The 20,213-nt window shown below is 40.1% G+C and overlaps 2 protein-coding genes across 2 annotated transcripts; both read left to right on the top strand.

Moving 5' to 3' along the window:
- Window positions 1–2,257: 2,257 nt before the first annotated feature.
- Window positions 2,258–16,072, top strand: LOC132993129 (sodium-dependent lysophosphatidylcholine symporter 1-B-like). Its single transcript, XM_061062804.1, has 14 exons — window positions 2,258–2,490; window positions 3,954–4,082; window positions 4,664–4,788; window positions 8,676–8,799; window positions 8,893–8,971; window positions 9,059–9,210; window positions 9,339–9,429; window positions 11,017–11,135; window positions 11,973–12,056; window positions 13,103–13,186; window positions 13,287–13,399; window positions 13,500–13,643; window positions 13,905–14,081; window positions 14,311–16,072. The coding sequence occupies exons 1-14, from the start codon at window positions 2,410–2,412 to the stop codon at window positions 14,363–14,365; spliced, it is 1,557 nt and encodes a 518-aa protein (XP_060918787.1). The 5' UTR covers window positions 2,258–2,409; the 3' UTR covers window positions 14,366–16,072.
- A 430-nt stretch (window positions 16,073–16,502) lies between these two features.
- LOC132993539 (uncharacterized) lies at window positions 16,503–20,087 on the top strand. Its single transcript, XM_061063424.1, has 8 exons — window positions 16,503–17,072; window positions 17,152–17,264; window positions 17,354–17,460; window positions 17,557–17,731; window positions 17,815–17,935; window positions 18,006–18,085; window positions 18,175–18,263; window positions 19,367–20,087. The coding sequence occupies exons 1-8, from the start codon at window positions 16,584–16,586 to the stop codon at window positions 19,996–19,998; spliced, it is 1,806 nt and encodes a 601-aa protein (XP_060919407.1). The 5' UTR covers window positions 16,503–16,583; the 3' UTR covers window positions 19,999–20,087.
- The last annotated feature ends 126 nt before the right edge of the window (window positions 20,088–20,213 follow it).

Consider the following 20,213-nt stretch of genomic DNA (forward strand, 5'->3'; position numbering starts at 1 on the left):
AAAACACAGCCAAGGGAACAGGCTTGGCAGAATCAGCCGTAAAAGAAAACACTGTTGATCTTGACTGCAGATCTGTCCAGGTTGTACCTCGCTGCTCGCCCAATGACAGTTGGGTTTGGGTCCAGCTGAGCTGAACTTTTGTGCCAAGCCTCATTTTGCCACCAAAAAAATCTGTGTGGGAAAAAGTGAATACTGATGAGAAATGTGACTGTAACTGGAAAAACACAGTCAAACTGCTGTCACTTGGAGCAGACTGGGGTTCAGTCAAAACGAAAACTAATTTCCATCCAAATGTGAGTTAAAGTGAAAGTATCTGCCCTGTACTTACATAATGTGTTTTTGTCAAATGATCCAACCAGTCAAGAAGGGGGCTTTGTTTCTCTGTAGCTGGGTCTTCATAAAATGAGGAGAGAAACAAAATTATATTATTAAGTGTAATAAAAAATAGCCAGACACACAGTATAAGGTGTCCAATGTTTAAAATCTAAAAAATATTGCACAACTCTGATCAAAACTTGGGGCAAAGTTTTTACCAATATGTTTTTATTGTATGAAGAAAATAACGGTATGTGAAGCAGGCCCAAGGCAATGCTGTGCTAAACAATAAATGCAATTTGCACTTTAACAATGATAAATAGAAACTGCTGTATCTTTAAGGACCACCAGGGGGGGGGCTCAACCTAGACTTTGGAGATCACTACTTTGTAGAATCTTTTGGGAGCTTGACTCACATTTCATCATCTTGTTTTGAATCACTTTCTGATTTATTAACACTCACAAATACACTGACGTAGTCAAAGCTCTTACCAGGCTTTTACCAGGTTTAAAAAAAAAAAAAAAAGGTTTCATGTTGCAGCATCAAGTTTGTGCAATGTACCAGTTCAGCAGGGCTGTTGAATGACAGAGGTCAAAAATAGACATCAGATTTAATAGGCCACTTTCTTCAAGGGAGTGTAAAAGAATTGTGCCACTCACAGATTGGATTCCTAATTCACCTACTTGCATTGACTATTGATAATTGAACAGGAAAAACAAGCTCTTACAGGAATTTCCACTAATTATATTGTTTACATAATACAGGCTACAAATTGTCAAGGAATGCAGACTTCAAAGTGAAAGTGAAAGCCTTCAAATGAAACGTGCTCTCATCGCAGATGTCAGAGGATATAAAAGGCGATTCTGATTGCATTTCGCAGTAGAGGACTTTGTCACCTTCTGTTCTTATCCGTACACTTTCGATGATGACTTCTATTCCAGCATCACACACAGAACCTTCAACACTTGGGAGTTTAGACATCAAGGTAAGCTGTTTGGAGTTCACACTGCATTCCTTTAATGTGAAATGAGACCTTTATTCCATCTCTTCTCTTAAAGCACAACTGTACAGAAAAAGAGCCCTTTCCCCTGCTGGATGACACCCGGCTGGCAAATAAGGACACCAAAGACGAAGAGAGCTCTGTGACAGTCAAGTTCTCAACCTGTTATAAAGTATAAAGCTAATTTTGTAGCATAGGTGGCCTACTTTCACTCTTTTTCACAGTCTGATTTTTTTTCTTGTTTGGAAATATTTGAACATTGTCGGTGTGTTGTGTGAAAGGCCAGCAAACACTGAATGTGTGTTAACATTGTGTTAACTTAAACAGGGAGGCAAGGACAAAAGTAACTCCCTTAAATTACAAGAAAAAAAACCACTTGTGCTCTTGAATTGCAAAATTAGGCTTACCACCTCTCATAACATCCTTATACAAAAACATTAAAACAAAAACATGAGTGTAAAATATATGTAAAGCCGTAAGCATTTATTGAGACAGGTGGAGTTGGCACATCACTCCCTCTCAGTCTCTGGTCATTAACTAAACTGTGCAATATCACATTTCTTTATAGCCTGTTACTGTTGCGTTGAAGGGCTAATTGTAGGAAAAATGCTAGTTGTATAGCCTACTGTGAAAATGCAGGACCCCTTGATAGCCTATTGTGTAAACGTTCGCAATTTTATCACCATTTGATAGTCTGCAATTCATACCCTTAACGTGATATGTACACTGATATTCACACTTTGTTGCTATACCAAGGTCAATACAAGACTAAAACTATTCTTTTTAGCTACAGTCTATGGTCAATACGTAGCCTACAGTGTTAGTTAAGGACATATGATTTCCTCTGCTACCTGAAGCAGCAGGACCAGAGCTGAAGAACATGCGATGGTACGTCATAGAAGTGTGACGTGTGACGTTTCCAATGAATGAGTCGCTGGAGAGGAAAGAGGAGAGAGCCTTACGGTCAGCGCGTTGTGAGAGAGAGAGCGAGGGTCGTTTTGAAATGCTGTGAGGCGGGTTTTCATTCTTTCGGACACAAATATTGCGATAACAACAAAAAGAAAATCATTTCCAAAATCACCTTGAAAGCGCAATGGCACGAGGAGAGGGCGCCGAGCAGTACGCAGCCACTTTACTAGTCAAACCTATAAATACAGAAGTCAAGACGGCAAAGGTGAGTGGCTGTATTTTTAATTTATTTTTTTTGAGAGGGGAGGAAGTGTTTTAATGAAGTGCGTTTCTGTGTTCCCCCTGTTTGTTGATTGTGGGGCGTAAAAGGCGCCTAAATTGACGTTAGATACAATGTGTTCGTTACTTCCTCTTCTCATTTCAAACGCCCCCCCTGACTTGATATTTAAATTTCACTTGTCCATCTGTCCTCGGGCAGCTGCTAGTGAGGCAGACATACCGGTTTTAAAGGGACATACCACCTGACGCTCCAAGACATTTTGTTTAAACTGTACAGTCATGTCAAATAAAAGCAGCCTCGGTAATGACAGATGTGAAGCAGAGGCGTGACGCGGTGTTAGACTACTGCTCCAGCGCTGCATGAAGCATGAATCATCTTTGGTTTCAGGGTCTACATTACATTTATATTTAACTGTGGCATTGTTAATGTTAAAATGCATTTCAACTAACAGCTTGTAGTGCTTAAACAAATGCCTTTAGCTTGTGTTGAGGCATTCAGTGGCTCAAATTGGTCTTCAAATAATTACCTTTAAAGTGTTGGCTTTTTATGTGTGACAGATTTGCCTCTATAGAGCCTGCATATAATATCTTCCACACACATCAAGTCTGCTCTGTTATCAAGCTTACGTCCACGTCAGATCACAGGACATCTCATCTCGTCATGAGAATGGTTAAAGGATGAATAATCTAAGCTTGGTGGGGTTTTCCTCATCAGTCATCAAGGGTCCTCTAACATCACAAGATGTATATCTATGTGTGGCTTTAGTTTCATTTTTTTCTTATGGATGTGGATAGTTTATGGTGTTCTCTTGGGAGAATATTGTAAATGCAGTTTGCCTATAATATGAGGTGATGCTGGTTTTGTGTCTAGATGATGTGAGTCAGGGATCTACGCTACAGTCCCCCTTGCTGACATCATCAACCTGGAGGTACATGTGGTTGGCTGTAGCTGTGAGATGTGATGAGTCTCGAAACGGCCCGCTGACTGTTGGCTGCTGAGCATGAAATGCCACACTACCACCAACATCCTATTTCTAGAGCCAATAGCAGCGCTGGAGCGTTTGCGATGTGTGACCTATAATAACCTCCTAGTTTTACACACCACATCATTGCTGTGGATTTGCCTCTAATCTGACATTCTGAGCTGTGGGGTGAGGGACGTTAGCCAATCTCAGGTCTTTGTGGTAGCAGGTTGTTAAATACAGTAAAGTTGTTGCCAGGAGTTTTTCCACAGATGAGGGTATAGTTAAGGCGGAAAATGGGGATTAAACAGTCTACAGAAGAGAGCAGTGTGCATAATGGTCATGTAGCTCACCACTGCCTGCATCATGTAACATTTAATCACAGTTCCTCCCGGATTATGAGCATTAAAGTGTCTATTGTAATAAGCACAAACTCACTGACTCACTTCAAATGTCTCCTCTGTCATCCCCTCTTCTTGTCTCCCAGCCACAGGACTTGAGAAATCGTCTGTCTGTGTGGAACAAGCTGTGCTATGCCATTGGCGGGGCTCCCTACCAGATCACAGGCAGTGCTCTGGGCTTCTTCCTCCAGATCTACCTGCTAGATGTTGCTCAGGTGACTTAAATTAATCAAGTATCAAATCATACTGGTATATATCATTGACTTATTCAGAAAACTTACTTTTGCATTGCTGAATAAAGGAAATACCCTGTTATTCTTTCCACCCATTTGTTAATTCTGTAAAATACTCACTCATTTCCCTAATCCTACATAGTTTCAAAAACGGATTAGCGCAAAGGCCAGAGTTTGTGTTTGCTTTCCTCAGCCTCGGATCACTTTAATACTCTCCATCCAGCTGTAGTCGGTCAGGCGCATTAACTTGAACCCCTACTGTTTTGCTTTGTTACTCAATTAAAAAATCAGACTCTTCCACTGTACGCAGTGGGAATTTAAGAAAAGGCCTTACAGCTCAAGAAATTAGATCATCAGATTGGCTCTGAATGGCATGTTGTTCTTAAACAAATGACACAGTTGTGCATTTCACTGCTGTTGACTTCCCAAAAATGTCTCTATAACCTCATTGGTGTCATGCCTTTTTTGAATCATTCACTAGCACTGCCATATGAGGTAGTGTTTGGCGTCCTCTTTGTTTCAGTTTCACGCCTCACTCTTTTTTCCACTTTTTCTCCCTTCAGCTGGATCCCTCCCACGCGTCCATCATCTTGTTTGTGGGCCGAGCCTGGGACGCTATCACAGACCCCACAGTGGGTTTCCTAGTGAGCAGAAGTAGATGGACCGGCATCGGCCGCATGATGCCCTGGTAGGTGTCTGAATCTCTCAGCGGCACGGTGCCTCAGTACAGGAATACAAACAAAGATAGGGAAAATCATAAGGAAATTGTAACCTCAAAAAAATTAGTGACAGAAACCAGCTCTTGCAGCTTTGGCAGTGACCATGGCAACAGGGCTGATGTAGCTACTGAGGAAGTACAAGTGGTAAAAGTAGAAGAACATAAGCTGTCTGAATTTGCATGTAATGTGTGCAACAGAAATCCCTCTGACACAACCTTAACATAGGAGGGCCCTTTCTCATATCAAACATTAGCTGTAGCACAAACATATGTTTGAGTTTGTCGTCACGTCTTCCTAGATGCAGATGCTGGAGTTTTTCAGCTGTTTTAACTTTTAGTGAAGTAACTTGAGTTGGCATTTAGTGTAACAGCTGGTAAAGCTTATAAGCCTGTAGCTGAATAGGTCTTCTTTTGCCTTGCATTTGTTGGTGCTCTGCTGTGTTTCCTGCATGGATTGTGTGTAAGACTGAATATATTTACCGTGACATTACCCATCAGCCATGGTTGTTCCAATTATGTTTTATGGAGCCAGAGGTGACCTTATGTGGGTGAAAGCATGAATCTTGAAAGTAATTAAATGAGAGTTATCAATTGTAATTCATAAGAATATGTATGTTCTCTACTGACTGTTAAAACTTTCATTAGTTGTAACCTTTGTTGTAATAGATGCATCATTCTACATACTCATCTTAGTCTGAGCAACAGGGTCAACTTAAACTGGTGCATTTTGTTAGCTTTGAAGCCTGTCAAACCAGGACACATGCACATGTCTTATTGTCAATTCAAATGACCCTCATTTCTTGATCAATTTTATTTCCTAATTTCTTGTTCTTTGTGTGAAACTTTTTTTATGCCACTGTCTTGGCCAGGACTCCCCTGTTAAAGAGATTTTGTATCTCGATATCTTCAAATATAAGGTCCTCTAACCACTATAGTCTGCTGTCTTCTCTGCAGGTGATAAAAACAATCCTGGCAATCTTGTATATCACAATAAATATCATCACCAATAGAAAATCTGTATTTTAAACCATGGAAAAGGATAATGAATGATAGTCCGATATTTGATTTAAAAAAAATCCAAAAGTCACCAGCACATTAAACAAGGCTGAACGGTGGACCAAGGGCTCGTCCAAACCCTAACAGTGAATCACTTTAAGCGGTAATGTAATAAAAACTATAGAACTGTAAAAAATATTCACTTACTCATACAGATTTTATAACAGAGCTTCTGTGTATTTATATCCACTATAAATCAAATCACCACTAGTGTATCAATAATTTACTTTTTATCTGTTGATTTCTAAAATTAGTAAAATAAATAAAACATGAAATAACCTGATTGAAATGTCTGCTTTAATACTTACATTTTAAGTATTTGAGTCACATTAAGGCAAAAATATATGAATTTTCATGAAGCTGTTTTTGTTAATTGATTAGTTTTTTCCTCAAGGATTCAATAACAAAAAATATTTTTAAAAAATATATAATTTATATTAACAAAGCAACCCAATCTCTTCTCACAGTCAACAGTATAAACACTTGTTTTGGTAAACCTCGTGATATAATGGTTACCAGCTGTCCACCTCTCACAGGTTGGGTTTTCCTCCTGTCAAAATAAGGTAAAATGTATCAAAAAGAATGAAAGGCTCAACATGAAAAGGTGCAGGTTGAAAAATGAAAATGATCTGCTTAAAACTTCTGCAACCAAATTTACACACCAAGATAGTAAGGCCATGTGGAGCTGACAGTTGATCTCGTGGAGTCAGCTTGTAAAGATATATGACCTTCACATTCGACTGCCAGAGTGAAGTGTGTGTGTGTGTGTGTGTGTGTGTGTGTGTGTGTGTGTGTGTGTGTGTGTGTGTGTGTGTGTGTGTGTGTGTGTGTGTGTGTGTGTGTGTGTGTGTGTATTTATTGAGGAGGGAAGTGTGAAATGTGGCCGTTGTAAATCTGTATCTGGTACTGAAGTGTTTTTTTTAGCTGCCTGAGGCTATGATATAATTTGCTCTGCGAACAGATCTAAATATTTAACAGGCTTATTTCCCACGTGAAGTCACGATGATATCTTGAGCATCGTGGGTGTTTGAGTCAGAAATGCAGGCTGTGAGCATGAGTTGAGGGGGAGGGGGGATCTACCGGCTTCTACTGCGATTGGTCCAACCCACAACACACCATGAGCCTCAGACCAATGGGGGGTGTGTCCATGTGTGTTTGAGGTTACCTTGGGTTAAGAGGCATGCTCCATTGAGATAATAGAGGTCATTGTTAAAAAATGCTAACATGTACATGATCTCTCAGGCTTGCAAAGCTTATCCAATTGAAGTGAAACAACCAGCTATTAGAAATGAACACCCATGTCTTTATGTCCTCACCGTTCCTCACGTTTACATCAATAAATTGTAACAGAATACCAGGAAACACAGTGCCATATCTGCACATTGACTTTATTTGTGAACATATTTTTCAGTCTTCTTGTGTATAAATGGATTTATTGTAATTTTATGAAGGTAATTTCCTGTGTCTTACTGACAAATGTGACATGTGAGGAATCCGAAACTGTGTGTTCAATCAGCTGTGATGAGGTGCGCTACAATCGTAGACTCTACTCTAATTCCAGATAAATTAACTCTCATTAACCCAATTCAGTCAGACATTAGATTTAGATCAGGAGGGGCCATCTTTCTTATTTCCCACATGTATCACAGAAGGCCGGGAGTGAGGGGGGGGGGGGGGGGGGGGGGGTTCACATGACCGCATGTGAGTGAACATGATGTGTCACATTTAATAAAGGAACATCGCTCTGTGTTTGCTGATATGGCTCTGAGGGAGAGTTTAAATGAAAGCTAATTATCTAAGATTACAAGCAAAAAAGAAAGTTGAAAGTTTTGCTGTTTACTCTGCAGTGTTTGAGAAGATTTGAAAGAGTGAAGCCTCTATCTGTAAAGCTTCAACTATCTGTTGCATGCATTTTGAAGTGAATCTTCTTTAAGGTAACAGCTTCATTAACTCTATGATATATTACCGGTACTTGTCTGAAAAAAGGAAAAAAAATATCTGTTTAAAATGATTTCTCCATTTCACCACTTTGGTTGACTATCACAGAAACAGCATTGAGCTGAAACCAGAGAATATTTTGAATTACGTAGAACATGAATACATTTAAATTGTAAACTAAGATTACAATCAATCTGATCATCACCTCAAACTTTCAATTTCCTGCTTTGATACAAATGGGAGACATGATTCCTGTTATATCACTCTGCCCTGTAGCAGTGTTGAAAATGTGTTTGCACCAGTTAGAAGTTTGTGCAAACAAAACAGAATGGTTTCCTCGTGCTTATCAGGAGCTTTATCTACATTTTTTTGTCTGTTTTCAAAGTTGCTGAAGTGGACCAGCTTCTTTGTCCAGGGTCAGCTGGAGGGCACGCAGAGCTTAGGGAATACTGTGGAGACTGAGTGGAGTGAGAGTGAGGTGCACCAGTGGGGCCACACCGTTGGGTCCACCCTCGTCTCCTCCCTCAGCCCAGACTGAGCCCTTTCTCCACAAAAAGCTCTAACAAGGCAGGATTAGAGGGATTATACACAAAGAGGCAGGGAAAGAGTAGAAAAAAAGGTTAAACTACAGTAACAGTTGGCAGAATTCAATACACACAATCTTTAGCAGTGGGGAAATAGCAGGGTTGGAACTTCAAGGCAAAAATCACTAAATGTTAAAGAGACCATACAACAGCGACTGAAACCAGAAGATATAGTTTTCTTTCATTTGCTTGTTGAAAACATGAGTATTTGTTATCTCTTTAAGGGTTCCTTCACTATACTTCCTACTAACAATCCTCCAACCTTGTTTTTTTCCCCAGGATCCTTTTCTCTACTCCGTTTGCAGTGCTGACTTACTTCCTGATCTGGTATGTGCCTCCTTTTGAGCAAGGGAAGGTTATCTGGTACCTGGTCTTTTACTGCCTCTTCCAGTCAATGCAGACGGTTAGTATCACACATGGACACTGTCCCAGTACTTCATTTCTTCTTGACCCAATTTGAACACCGGCCTAATTGTGTTTTTGTGAACGTTCACAGTGCTTCCATGTGCCATATTCAGCCCTCACCATGTTCATCACCAAAGACCAGAAAGAGCGGGACTCTGCCACTGCTTATCGTACGTTACAGTTGCATTTTGATCAAATGTTTTCACCTACTGGGTTGTGGTCTGTGCACTAACATTACATTTCTGTGTTTCTGTCAGGTATGATGGTGGAAGTGCTCGGCACAGTTCTGGGCACCGCAATCCAGGGCCAGATAGTTGGAGGCTCCTCAAATTGTCCCAATGAGTCTGATACTTCAGGCAGCAGTAACTTCACAGATATCCACTTATCAAAAGCAACACTGGATGAGACAGTGAGTCCATAAAAAAAAAGAGTTGTCTGAATCTGAATCTGAATGATGTTATTTTTATCTATGGACTAAAAGTAGCATTTATTTATCTGTGTGACTCAAAGCCAATTCTGTCTTTTTTTTGTCCTCAGAAACAATCTTACCTGATAGCTTCAGGGGTCATCTGCATCATCTACGTCCTTTGTGCAGCGGTTATGTTTTTCGGTGTGAAAGAGCAGAAAGGTATGAATCCATGAAACAATAAGAGGTCTTCATTCATCCATGTCAAGGTGGGCATTTTATAATATTAGAAGCAGAGCTGTGAGGCTGAGACATATAACTTACAGTACTTGCTGACTGTAGACTCTTCATATTCAATCAGTGACTCAGGATTTAACTTTGCTTAAGCCTTTCTGTCTTTGTGTCTTCAAATCTCGTGCAGCAAATCAGATTTTCCTGACAATCAGACAGGATCAGCTAATCCATCTTAATTTTTTTTGAACAACATTCAATGGATGACCCTATCCAGATAAACATATTTCAAGATAACCTAATCTGGATTAGCAGTGCTCTAAATGGAACTATTCAGTGTGGACTACTTTCTATGTGAAAGCTAGAACTGAAATGGGGTCACTTCAAGGGATTTAATTTAAAGTGACAGAAAACATATGAACATAAAATTGAATTGCAAACATTCAAACATTTTTATTTAATTTAATTCTAATATGACAACCAGACCACACAGTTATAAAACAGGACCAAACACAGAACCAATTGATTATAGTGTGACAGACCTTAACAGGTCCTGTGTCGGGGCACAGGTCCAGTCTGCCCAGGAGGGTCCAGACAGACTGATGAAGACCTCTGAAGTGCAATAAGCAGTGCTACTGTCAAAAAATACTTTTTCATCCTAATAGTGATAAAATGAAGGTCAGCATTAAATGTTTGTGTTTTATTATTGACAGCTATGTAATGGCAAAGTAAACCTTTATGTCTTTTACATTATCAACCTGGTACTCATATAATTATTCATCTACTGTGTCGCTGGAATGGTTTAACAATTTAAAGTTGTATCACATTTTGTGGCTGAAATAATCCCTTAATTCATTTCTGAGGTCAGAATAATCTAATCTTTTTTGGATCAAAATGTTTCTAAACCAACCCAAAAGGTTTGAACAACATATTCTGGAGGGTTTAATTGAAGTAAAAACTAAGCTTGGTTAAATGATGTGATCTGACACCAGAATCATTTGATTTGATTAAACCCATTTCATCTGATCAGAATGCCAAAATCTGATCCAATTACTGAAGATTAACTAGGCTCCTTCACCTTAAGAGACACACACACACACACACACACACACACACACACACACACACACACACACACACACACACACACACACACACACACACACACACACACACACACACAGACAGATGGTACCTCAGATCCTGTTATTTGTTAGTAAACAAATCATGAAGATCATTGTTGTTTATTTTATTGTATTTAAAAAAAAAGATAACTTATAGAAGGCTTGAGAATAAAAGTTTAAGAGAGCTTCAGTCAGTCAAAGTTTAAGACGGAGACTTAATTCAATTTGCCTCTGATTTAAAGTCTGTATCAATTTTTAACAGTCCTTGGGAATAATTTGGCCTTTCCATAAAAATATTAAAAAATGTGGAGGTTACAGATGCTAAATTAATCTTAAAGGTACACAGACTAAGGAGATGAAACTTCATTCTTTCTTATAATGACATTGCATGATATTCATTACAGATTTCCAGCTGTCTCATATTTGTTCTCTTCTCCTCTGTGTTGGATTATAGAAACCAGGAGGAAAAAAACTGAGCCCCTCAGCTTCAGTCAGGGCCTATGGATGGTGATTAGCTACGGCCCGTACATCAAACTGGTCATCGGCTTCCTCTTCACCTCGCTGGCCTTCATGGTAATGCTGTGTTTCATTACCTTTCCCTTATTAGATACACGTCTCATTTCTATTGATATGATAAGGCCATAACTAAAGTGATACTGTACTATTTGGAAAAATAGCTTACCATCGTTATTTTTTTAAACAGAGTTAAAAGAAAAGATGTTTTACCTTTTTTTTGTCACAACATGAAGTAACAGCCTAGGGTCAGTTAGCTTAGCATAAAGACAAGAAATAGAGGGAAACAGCTGGCCTAGCTCTCTGCAAAGGTTGAAGTTACCTATTGTTCAAGCACATCTTTTATGTATTCAACAAAGCTTAAAGCATGTAAGAAAAATGAAGGAAACCAGTGTTTCCCACAGAATGGAGAGTAGTACCATCAAAATAAAATAAATGTGCTGAATGTCAAAACTAACAGGTGTGTTAAGGGTAGCATGGGTGTAGATTTTACTCTAATAAATACGTATAAAAAGATAAAATGACGAATAAACAAAAACGAATATGAAATGTTGTATTATGTTGCCAGATAAAATTGGGCAGACAGGTAAGGTCAGGCAATCTATACCTTGCCCAAGCACGTTTGACCCCCAAAGTCCAGTTTGTTTAATTAGTGTGAGTGCTCCGTACCGTGCTAAAGCATGTGGGGCCTGGTGCAGTGGGTGTGAAGGTCAGTGGGGGACTGGGGAGAGGGGACATCGTGCTTCGGAACAGTACAGTACAACTGGACCTAGTGTGAGTGCGCCATTAGAAACAGCCAATTTAAAAGAAGTGTAAGTCTATTTCCCAAAATGACAAACCTTTCATTTTAGCTGGAGGTTGCATTAAAAATGACTCTTGGACATTTGTCTTTTACAGCTGCTGGAGGGAAACTTTGCCCTTTTCATCACCTATGCTCTCGGCCATCGGAGAGACTACCAGAATATTCTCCTGGTCATCATGGTGAGTGTTTCTAAGTCCTGCTGAATGATTATTTAGCCCTGGTATCAGTATGAGATTGAGAAGACAGCAGGAGTCCTGTTGTGACACATCCATGTGTCACGGTGTAAACTCCCTGAGTTTGTGATGTTTTCTGTCCGTGCTCTGATGTCTTTCCTCACGTGAAGGAACACATGGTCCGGGGCTGAAAGGGCAGATTTTCAGCGTGATGGGAGATGTTGTGCGGGCTCCTGGGAACCTGCCTCCATGTCACACACTCAGTCGGGTTAGCAGGGGATCAAGGGAGAGACAGGCACACAGTGGAGCTTTTGTTGCCCTGGCGATCTTTCACTGCCACCATGGGAACTGCCACCATTGGTTGCACCCTCTGTTTCATCCTCCTCTCTGCTCCAATGCCTCCCACTGATTAGGAGTGGAAACATTTGATCATATTTGAAGAGGTGGGAGTTCAGGCGGAGAAAGGGAAAAAGAAAATCTACTTTATTTTCCCATGTTTGGATATGAAGTTAATGATTGTTCTTGTGTGGTCATTTTACACCAGTTGACCAAGTTTGGCCTCGAGGTTGAAGGTCACCTGCCCCCCCTGCTGAGTTAAGTCAAGACCACACAAAGCATATTGTGCAAGTGTCCTCTGACCTCCTCCTCTTGAGATCACTTTATCATTTCCTGATCCCACATTTTCCACCATTATAATGATGATTGGTTAAAATATTGATTGATTTCAGATATTTTTCATTTTGAGATTTAAAAAAAAAAAAAAATAATTAATACTATTGAAATATCAGATACGTTTTTCTGAAAATGTAATCTAGATCACAATGGGTATTTTTTGCTATCCAAGATCAGCTTTTCCATCTTTTTTCTGTGTGGGTTTCTCAGGACAACAGTGGATTAGATCACCTTTAACAAACTTTTTAAGGTGATCTAATTTGGATTAACAGTGCTCTAAACTGTGACAATGAAGAGAGTGAGGAAGAAATCAATCATCAATTTAAAAAAGCAATAATAATAATAATTCTTTGACTCTTTTTTTATTTATTTTTTTACAGCTATCAGGGACTCTAACCATCCCGTGGTGGCAGTGGTTTTTGACCAGGTTTGGTAAGAAGACGGCAAGTTACTGGGGCATCTCGGTAAATATATATATTTTTTAAATTTGGTACATCAAAGGCCTTCATTCATGGAAGATGTACTGTCAATATATTGCTAACATTCTCCTATCTCTTATTATAGTGGGCTATACCCTTCATGATCCTCATCGTTTGCATCAAGAGCAATCTGATCATCTCCTACCTTGTCTCAGTGGCGGCAGGTGTGAGCGTAGCTGCAGCTTTCCTGCTGCCTTGGTGAGTTCATCTGCAGATCTCATCCCAGGATCTGGGTGCAGAAGTGGATTATTGTCCTCTGTGTCTTGAGCTGTCTAAACGTTGTTTTCTGCACTCTCAGGTCAATGCTTCCTGATGTAGTAGACGACTTCAAGGTTAAAAACCCAGACATCCATGGCCATGAAGCCCTCTTCTACTCTTTCTATGTGTTCTTCATTAAGTTTGCCTCAGGAGTATCTCTGGGTGTATCTACACTCAGCTTAAAGTAAGTTAACAAATCCATTGTTGAAATATCTTTAGCCACTTTTTCATAAATTGTTCTTCTATGACTCTAAAATGCAATCCTAAAAAGCTTTGCAGATCAAGTTTATGTCTGCACGCCCTTAATCTTTAACACTATCCGAGATAAGCTCCACATTACCGCTCATCAGTGTAACGGTCAGGTGGTCTACACTCACATGTTGTTCCTCTAACTGAGCACTCATCAGCTCAACTTTTCTCCCTCTTTCTCTGCATTTTTTCACAGATTTGCAGGCTATGTGACCGGGAGCTGCACACAACCTGAGGCGGTCAGTTTAACCCTGAAGGTGCTGGTCTCTCCGGTGCCTGTGGTTCTTATTATCCTGGGACTGTTGATACTTAAAACATACCCGATCGATGAGGAGAGAAGGCAGGGCAACCAAAAACTACTGAAGCAAATGCTGTAAGTAAAATGTACAGAAAAGCTCTTCATGTAGCCACTTTTTTTTGGTCCAAGAATGAAAACACTTTGGTGTTAATTCAGTTTCCTTTTCTACACCTGAGCTAAATTCAGATGAAACCTTAAAAAACTGTTTTGCCCCAGTGTTGGCACACTTTTTTTTTTTAACCCTGTCTGGGCAAGCCAAGTCCTTTTGTGTCTGACTCCTGGCTCTTCTCCCATCCTCTCACAGGGACTTGGAAGCGGATTCAGAGTCTGAAACTTCAGCCCTTGGAAGCAACGTTTAGCAGGGGGCACGAGTCAACTGCCCTAGCTGCTTCGTGTGTTTGCACAGACTGTTGAGGGACAAACCACCACCAAGTATCTGGACTAACAGATGAGGGAGCACAGACCAGCACTGCTGCTCCAACACCACCAGCGTAGACTGGATTCCTGCATCGGATCACACAGGTTTACATTGCCCTCTAGTGGCCTACCAGTGATATTACGTGTGTGATTCAGTATTTTCTTTTCTCCTTTACCTCAGCTGTGTCCCAATTTAACTGCATCTACAAAAACTAAAAAAAGCCAAAATGAAAGTCAGGCATCTGTTCTTCTACATTTAAACAGGTTTTAAATAAAGCACAGCACTTGGATCTGTTCTTATTTTAACCGAAATGGGTCTAACCACTAGACTAGTCAGTTTAACCTGATCACTTTCTCATTCAGATGAGGATAAGACAGGTTTGTGTTCAACACCTCGTCCTAAGTGTACGACTAAGACTCATGGGGGGGTGGTCATTCTTATGTTGAAGGATTTTCAAAGGTGTATTGTTTACAGAGATGTTCATGTAGCCGTCTAGTATAATATTTACTTGACTGGTTGCTAGTGCCTCCTTTATTGTTTTTGTGCTTTGCATTGTGGGACACTAGTACTCATGCATTACTTGTAGTGTGAATGCACTAAACTGAACACTTTGCTAGAATTGGGACACAGATTGTGATTTGTGGTATTGTTTAAGAAGGCCAGTTTATGAGATCAGACCTTCACTTGTGCAGACTGCAGTGTGGCGTTACCTCTGATGTTTACATGCTGAAAAATGTCAGCCCTTGATTATATAGGGCACACCAGCACTAAAATTGAAGCTGCATAGGGCTGTGCTACAATTTCTACTCTTCATTTGGTGTGATTTTTCCTGAAGATCATTTTATGAAGGAAATAACTTTGAAGTTAACTTGAATCTTCCTGAAGGTTGTACAATGTACTCTATGTAGGCTGAATTACACAAACATATCGTTTGTAAATAGTTGCGTCAAGATTCTCTCAGATTTTCTGGGTTATTTTTATTTTTGCCACAGAGATGGGTTTCCAATCACACTTTTGTGTGCTTGAGTATTTCAGTCACTCTCTATGATGTTTAAAGACATTTCTGAATGTGCTTTCAGAATCAAATTCAGTATGAGGTCTCTTCACCGAGCACATTCTCACTTCCCAAGGGAAGAAAAATGCTTTATTTAACTATTTATTTAAATAAACTATTTAAGGGATGATATGTTTCTGATTAAAGCACATGTATATAATAATGCAGTGACGGTGGCTGGTTGTTGATTAAACAGCCTAAGAAAAGGAGATATGATAATCTGCTGCGATGTGGAAAAACCAGCTGCCTTCATGACTCTCAGAATCAGCGTGCCAAACAAAGTTGATTCTGGTGTAAAGTACGCTGGATACACTTGTCCTCACTTGAAGGTTTGATCGTATATCCTTACGGTTAAGTTATGAAAAAACATAATATATTCTTAGGGCTGTTGAAGTTGCACTTACTGGTCTGAATGAAGCACATTGCACACGCTCCTGGTGTTTACATGCTGCTGTGTGTATAATATGTAAATATGATTATTTTCTAAGTTGGCCCTTCATAAGCAGTACACTGTAAAAATCAATGAAGAGAAACTCATGTGTTGTACATTTGTAATTTTAAGTTTGTAAATAAAGTTTGTCAAAACAGATACAACCTGTGTGATGTCATTGCAATACCCTATACTCCTCCCCACATGTAGGCATCTGTTGATGATTTTACTTGCCAAATTAAATTCAGATAGTAAGGTGCACATTCCTCATGGCAGAAGATATCAACATTGATATATCAGAAGTCATGATCATCCCAATAAAGAAGAAAACATTTGAATAAAGTCGTACAAAATCAAACATTAACTACATAAAGGCCGGTGTTTCCACTGCACCAACTGGCCCCTGCCTTGACCTGACCGCTGACCCCTCAACCAAATTAGTGTGAAAAGGAATATCGTGAAAATGAAAAGAATACAAACATAAATTAAAGAAACATGAAGAAAAGAAACACTGTGTGCTGTCATTGACTGGATTAACCAGAACCAAAGTGTAACTTGTAACTTGACAGCAGGCTGCTGATTTGAGCCTCTCCACTAATTACCTGCAGCCGTGCCCAAGCGCTGCTTTTACGCGCAGATTGAAAGAGAAAGGTAGAAGCACAACGGTCTGTTGCGATGAAAACAAAGTGGCGTAACTACATTTTGTGGCGTATTCTATCATTTGGTCTCTTTACATGTGCAGCAGGCACTTCTCAATTTCGATTAAGTAAAGGCAAGCAGGTTTTTAAACTGGGCAAGCCAACGTCAAAACCAGTCAGGGTGACAACAACAGGCGGTAGGAACAGGTCGTCTTCCAGCACGGTTCCTTTGTCCCAACTGAGCCCCCAAAGGCCCGACTGGCCTCTAGCACCTGCAAAACCTCGATCCACGCGCCACAGGGAGCTCCAGGAAAAGGTCCGGTCGGAATTTGCCTACCTTCCAGACGTTTCTGTAACCTGCTCCACGTCTGACTTTGTCGTGCGGGTCAAACCGGCGTTCTACGGTCTGGGCGCAGAGGCTAGTGAGCTCAAACTTGGAAGCTCATGTAAAAGCAACGGAGTTCTCAGACCATACGGTGACCTGCTATTCACGTATCATCTGACAGCGTGTGATGCCATGCGTGAGGTAAGGTTTCCATGCGTGTATTTGTTCAACAGATTCCCTGCATAATATTAAATTCTCAACTTCTGACCCTTCCTCACAGCTGCCCTCTGGTTATCTGGTCTACAAATTCGTCCTCCACTATGAGCCTTCACCAAAACGTTTCCCAAGCAGAGCGCACCGGATAGATGTCAACATTGAATGCCGTTATCAAAGGTTTGACGTTTACGTGTCTCCTTGCTATTTCAATCTTGTTTTTTGGCGTGTGTGAAACCCTTTCTTCACTACCTCCGAACCTTGTCCAGAAACCTCCATGTTTACCAGCTAACCGTGGAGCCCACTTGGGAAACTGCTGTCGTGCGTATGAGGCTGAAAGGAAGTTCAAATGACTTTCAGATGGAGCTGATGGATGGTACGTTCAAGGAACTGTGGGTTGTATTGAATAAGAGTTGCATTGCATGTGTGTTCTAATTGACTTCTTTTGATACATCTTTTCATGAACTGTTAGATTCATGGAGCAGACCTTCAAAGTCAGAGGTGTACCAGCTCGGGAAAGCAGTTAATTTCCAGGTCTCTGCTCCAAATCTCCCAACTAACTGGAAACTGTACATCAGTAGCTGCTTTGCTACACCAGCAAGTGGTTTCAAACCGCCCCTCACATACACCATCATTGACAATTTTGGGTGAGTTTTATGGACGGTAAAAGTCTCGATAGTGACCTAATTTGAAGTCAACTGAGACCAGTGTCTAATTGTTGTCCTGACAGCTGTATGATGGACATACCTGGGGATGGATCCCCAGGAGCTTCCCAATTCATCTCTCGGACTGACAAGACCCTGAGGTTCTCCCTGAAGGCTTTCCAGTTCACTTCTGACCCCGATGCAGAGGTGAATGTGAAGTGTGACTCTGGATTCACATGCTTTAAACAGTAGACTTAACCAGTTTTCTCTTTTTTAGGTCAACATTCACTGCAAACTGTTTGTCACATCTGAAGACCCGAGTCCTACTCACAAATCCTGCACCTACAAAGAGCAGAGGTGAGCCTTGAATTGCATTTTGAGGACTGAATTTGACCTTTGCTGGTTTCCAAATAGTTCAAGCATATGTTTAACAATTCCGATGACAGGTGGAAGGCCTTGACTGGTGACAACTCTATATGTGAATGTTGTGATTCACAATGTGGGACATCTGAACCCATCAGGGCCACGATGGAAGGTATGTAAAATACTTCTTTTTTTTTTTTTTAGCCTTGATATAAGATGTAACCCAACTTTAAAAAAAAATATTTTATATGGATAATTACAAACTATTTCCATCCACTGACTGAGGTTGGAAGGCTCAGGTTTATTCCACTTCCTTGTAATTTATTTTTTGCAATTAGTAAATTGTATTTTCTACAATTCACTAAGCAGACACTTTTATCCAAAGCGACATATATCAGAAAGTAAGTACAACACAAGCAAGGATCTAGAAAGAGGAGACAAAGTCAGGAAGTGCAAATGAACAGCTTTAAGTCTGATAGGACACAGATGCTGACAGGCAGTGCAGAGGCAAAGCACACAATCGACAGCTGTTCTGGAGAGTTCTAATCAGCATCAAACCATCCTAAATAATGTCATTGTCATGATCAAACAAAAACCATCAATTAAAATCATCATGATCAATATCATTAAGTGTGTAGGTATTCATAAAATAGCTGGGTCATCAGCAAGGTGTAAAGGGACTTTGCAGATCGAATGAAGTTCGGTAGTTCGTTCCACCACTGGGGGGGTGACAGAAGAGAAGAATCTAGTGAGAGACTTAGGGCTCTGTTGTGAAGGTTGGATTAAAAGTAGTGAGCTGGAGGGAGTGTAGACCTGGATGATAGATGATATATTAATCATAAACAAGTCTATTTCATTGCATCGCTTCTCATTAAACAAAGATACACAGGTCGTATGTAATCAGGAATTTTATAACACTGAGCTCAATACAGCATAAATTCACACTGAAAGTTTGAATTTTTTTGACATGTCCAGAAAATATGTGAGTGATTATTGTCCATGTGTCTGTAGTGTTCCCAAAAGTTGATCTGAATGAGACTTTTGACATTTAATATGCTGCATTACAAAGACAAACTAATCAATGTTTTCCAGCCAAAGTGTGGATGAATGAACACCAAGCCTGCTGTGATATTTCTATGTTTAGGTCTTTTTCATGTTTTAATTTGATGAATCCAGAATGATTCTCTTTTCCTGATATAGTTTGAAACTAATGAACTTGCTGTTGAGGCTAAATTAGTATGTCAATTTCCCCCTATATCTTGACTTTTGTTGTAGGCTCAGCCAGCATTGGCTCCTTGCTGATCTCAGATCAGGATGATTTTCTACCAGTCAGAACCTCCTCCATCAGCAAAGGCGGCGAGGCCATAATCAGTCATTACATCGATGAGCTGAACCTTTCCAAGGACCTATTGGAGAGTCTGGATGTAGTGAAGGATGATGATGATGATGATGATGATGATGAAGAAGATCGAGTCTACACAGATGAAGATGGAGAGTTGACAGAACCTGATTTAGAAGAGTTAGGTTTGAGGGAGGTCTTAGAAGAGGAGGAGAAAGACTCTGCAGGGAACTCTTTCATCTTAATTGAACATGAAGGATCAGAGTATTTGGAACAAGAGGATTATTCAGAGAGTGAGGAAGGAAGAGAAGATGAGATGTCTGTCGTACAGCAGGTGATCCATCAGCATGAGAAAGAAGCTGAGGTGTTGCGTCATTGGGTGGAGTTGGAGCAAACGTTATCAACAGAGGCGAGCGTACAGAGAGAGTTACAGCAGCCGCAGGATGAGGAGGGAAACATGTATCCAGGTAAAGATGAAGAGGACAAGATGGTAGTCTCTGAGGTGCAGTGGGAAAGGGACGATGGTTTAGCAGATGATAGAGAGCAGACATGGTATTTTTCATGGTAGTGTTAGTTTATTTAATTTAGTAGGTTTTTCTGCTTTGAATCTGTTGTAACTCTCTAACAAAAGATGTTTGAATAAAAACATGAAAAGCAAAAAAATATTTATTTCTCAATCATACTAAGACACAAAATCTTTTCTAAATGCTTCATTGAAAGTAAATCAGTTTTTTTGTGATCTTCAGGATGCATAATCATAAGTGGTTGTCATGCACCAATTCT

The sequence above is a fragment of the Labrus mixtus genome, chromosome 18 (assembly GCF_963584025.1).
Source record: "Labrus mixtus chromosome 18, fLabMix1.1, whole genome shotgun sequence".
NCBI lineage: Eukaryota > Metazoa > Chordata > Actinopteri > Labriformes > Labridae > Labrus > Labrus mixtus.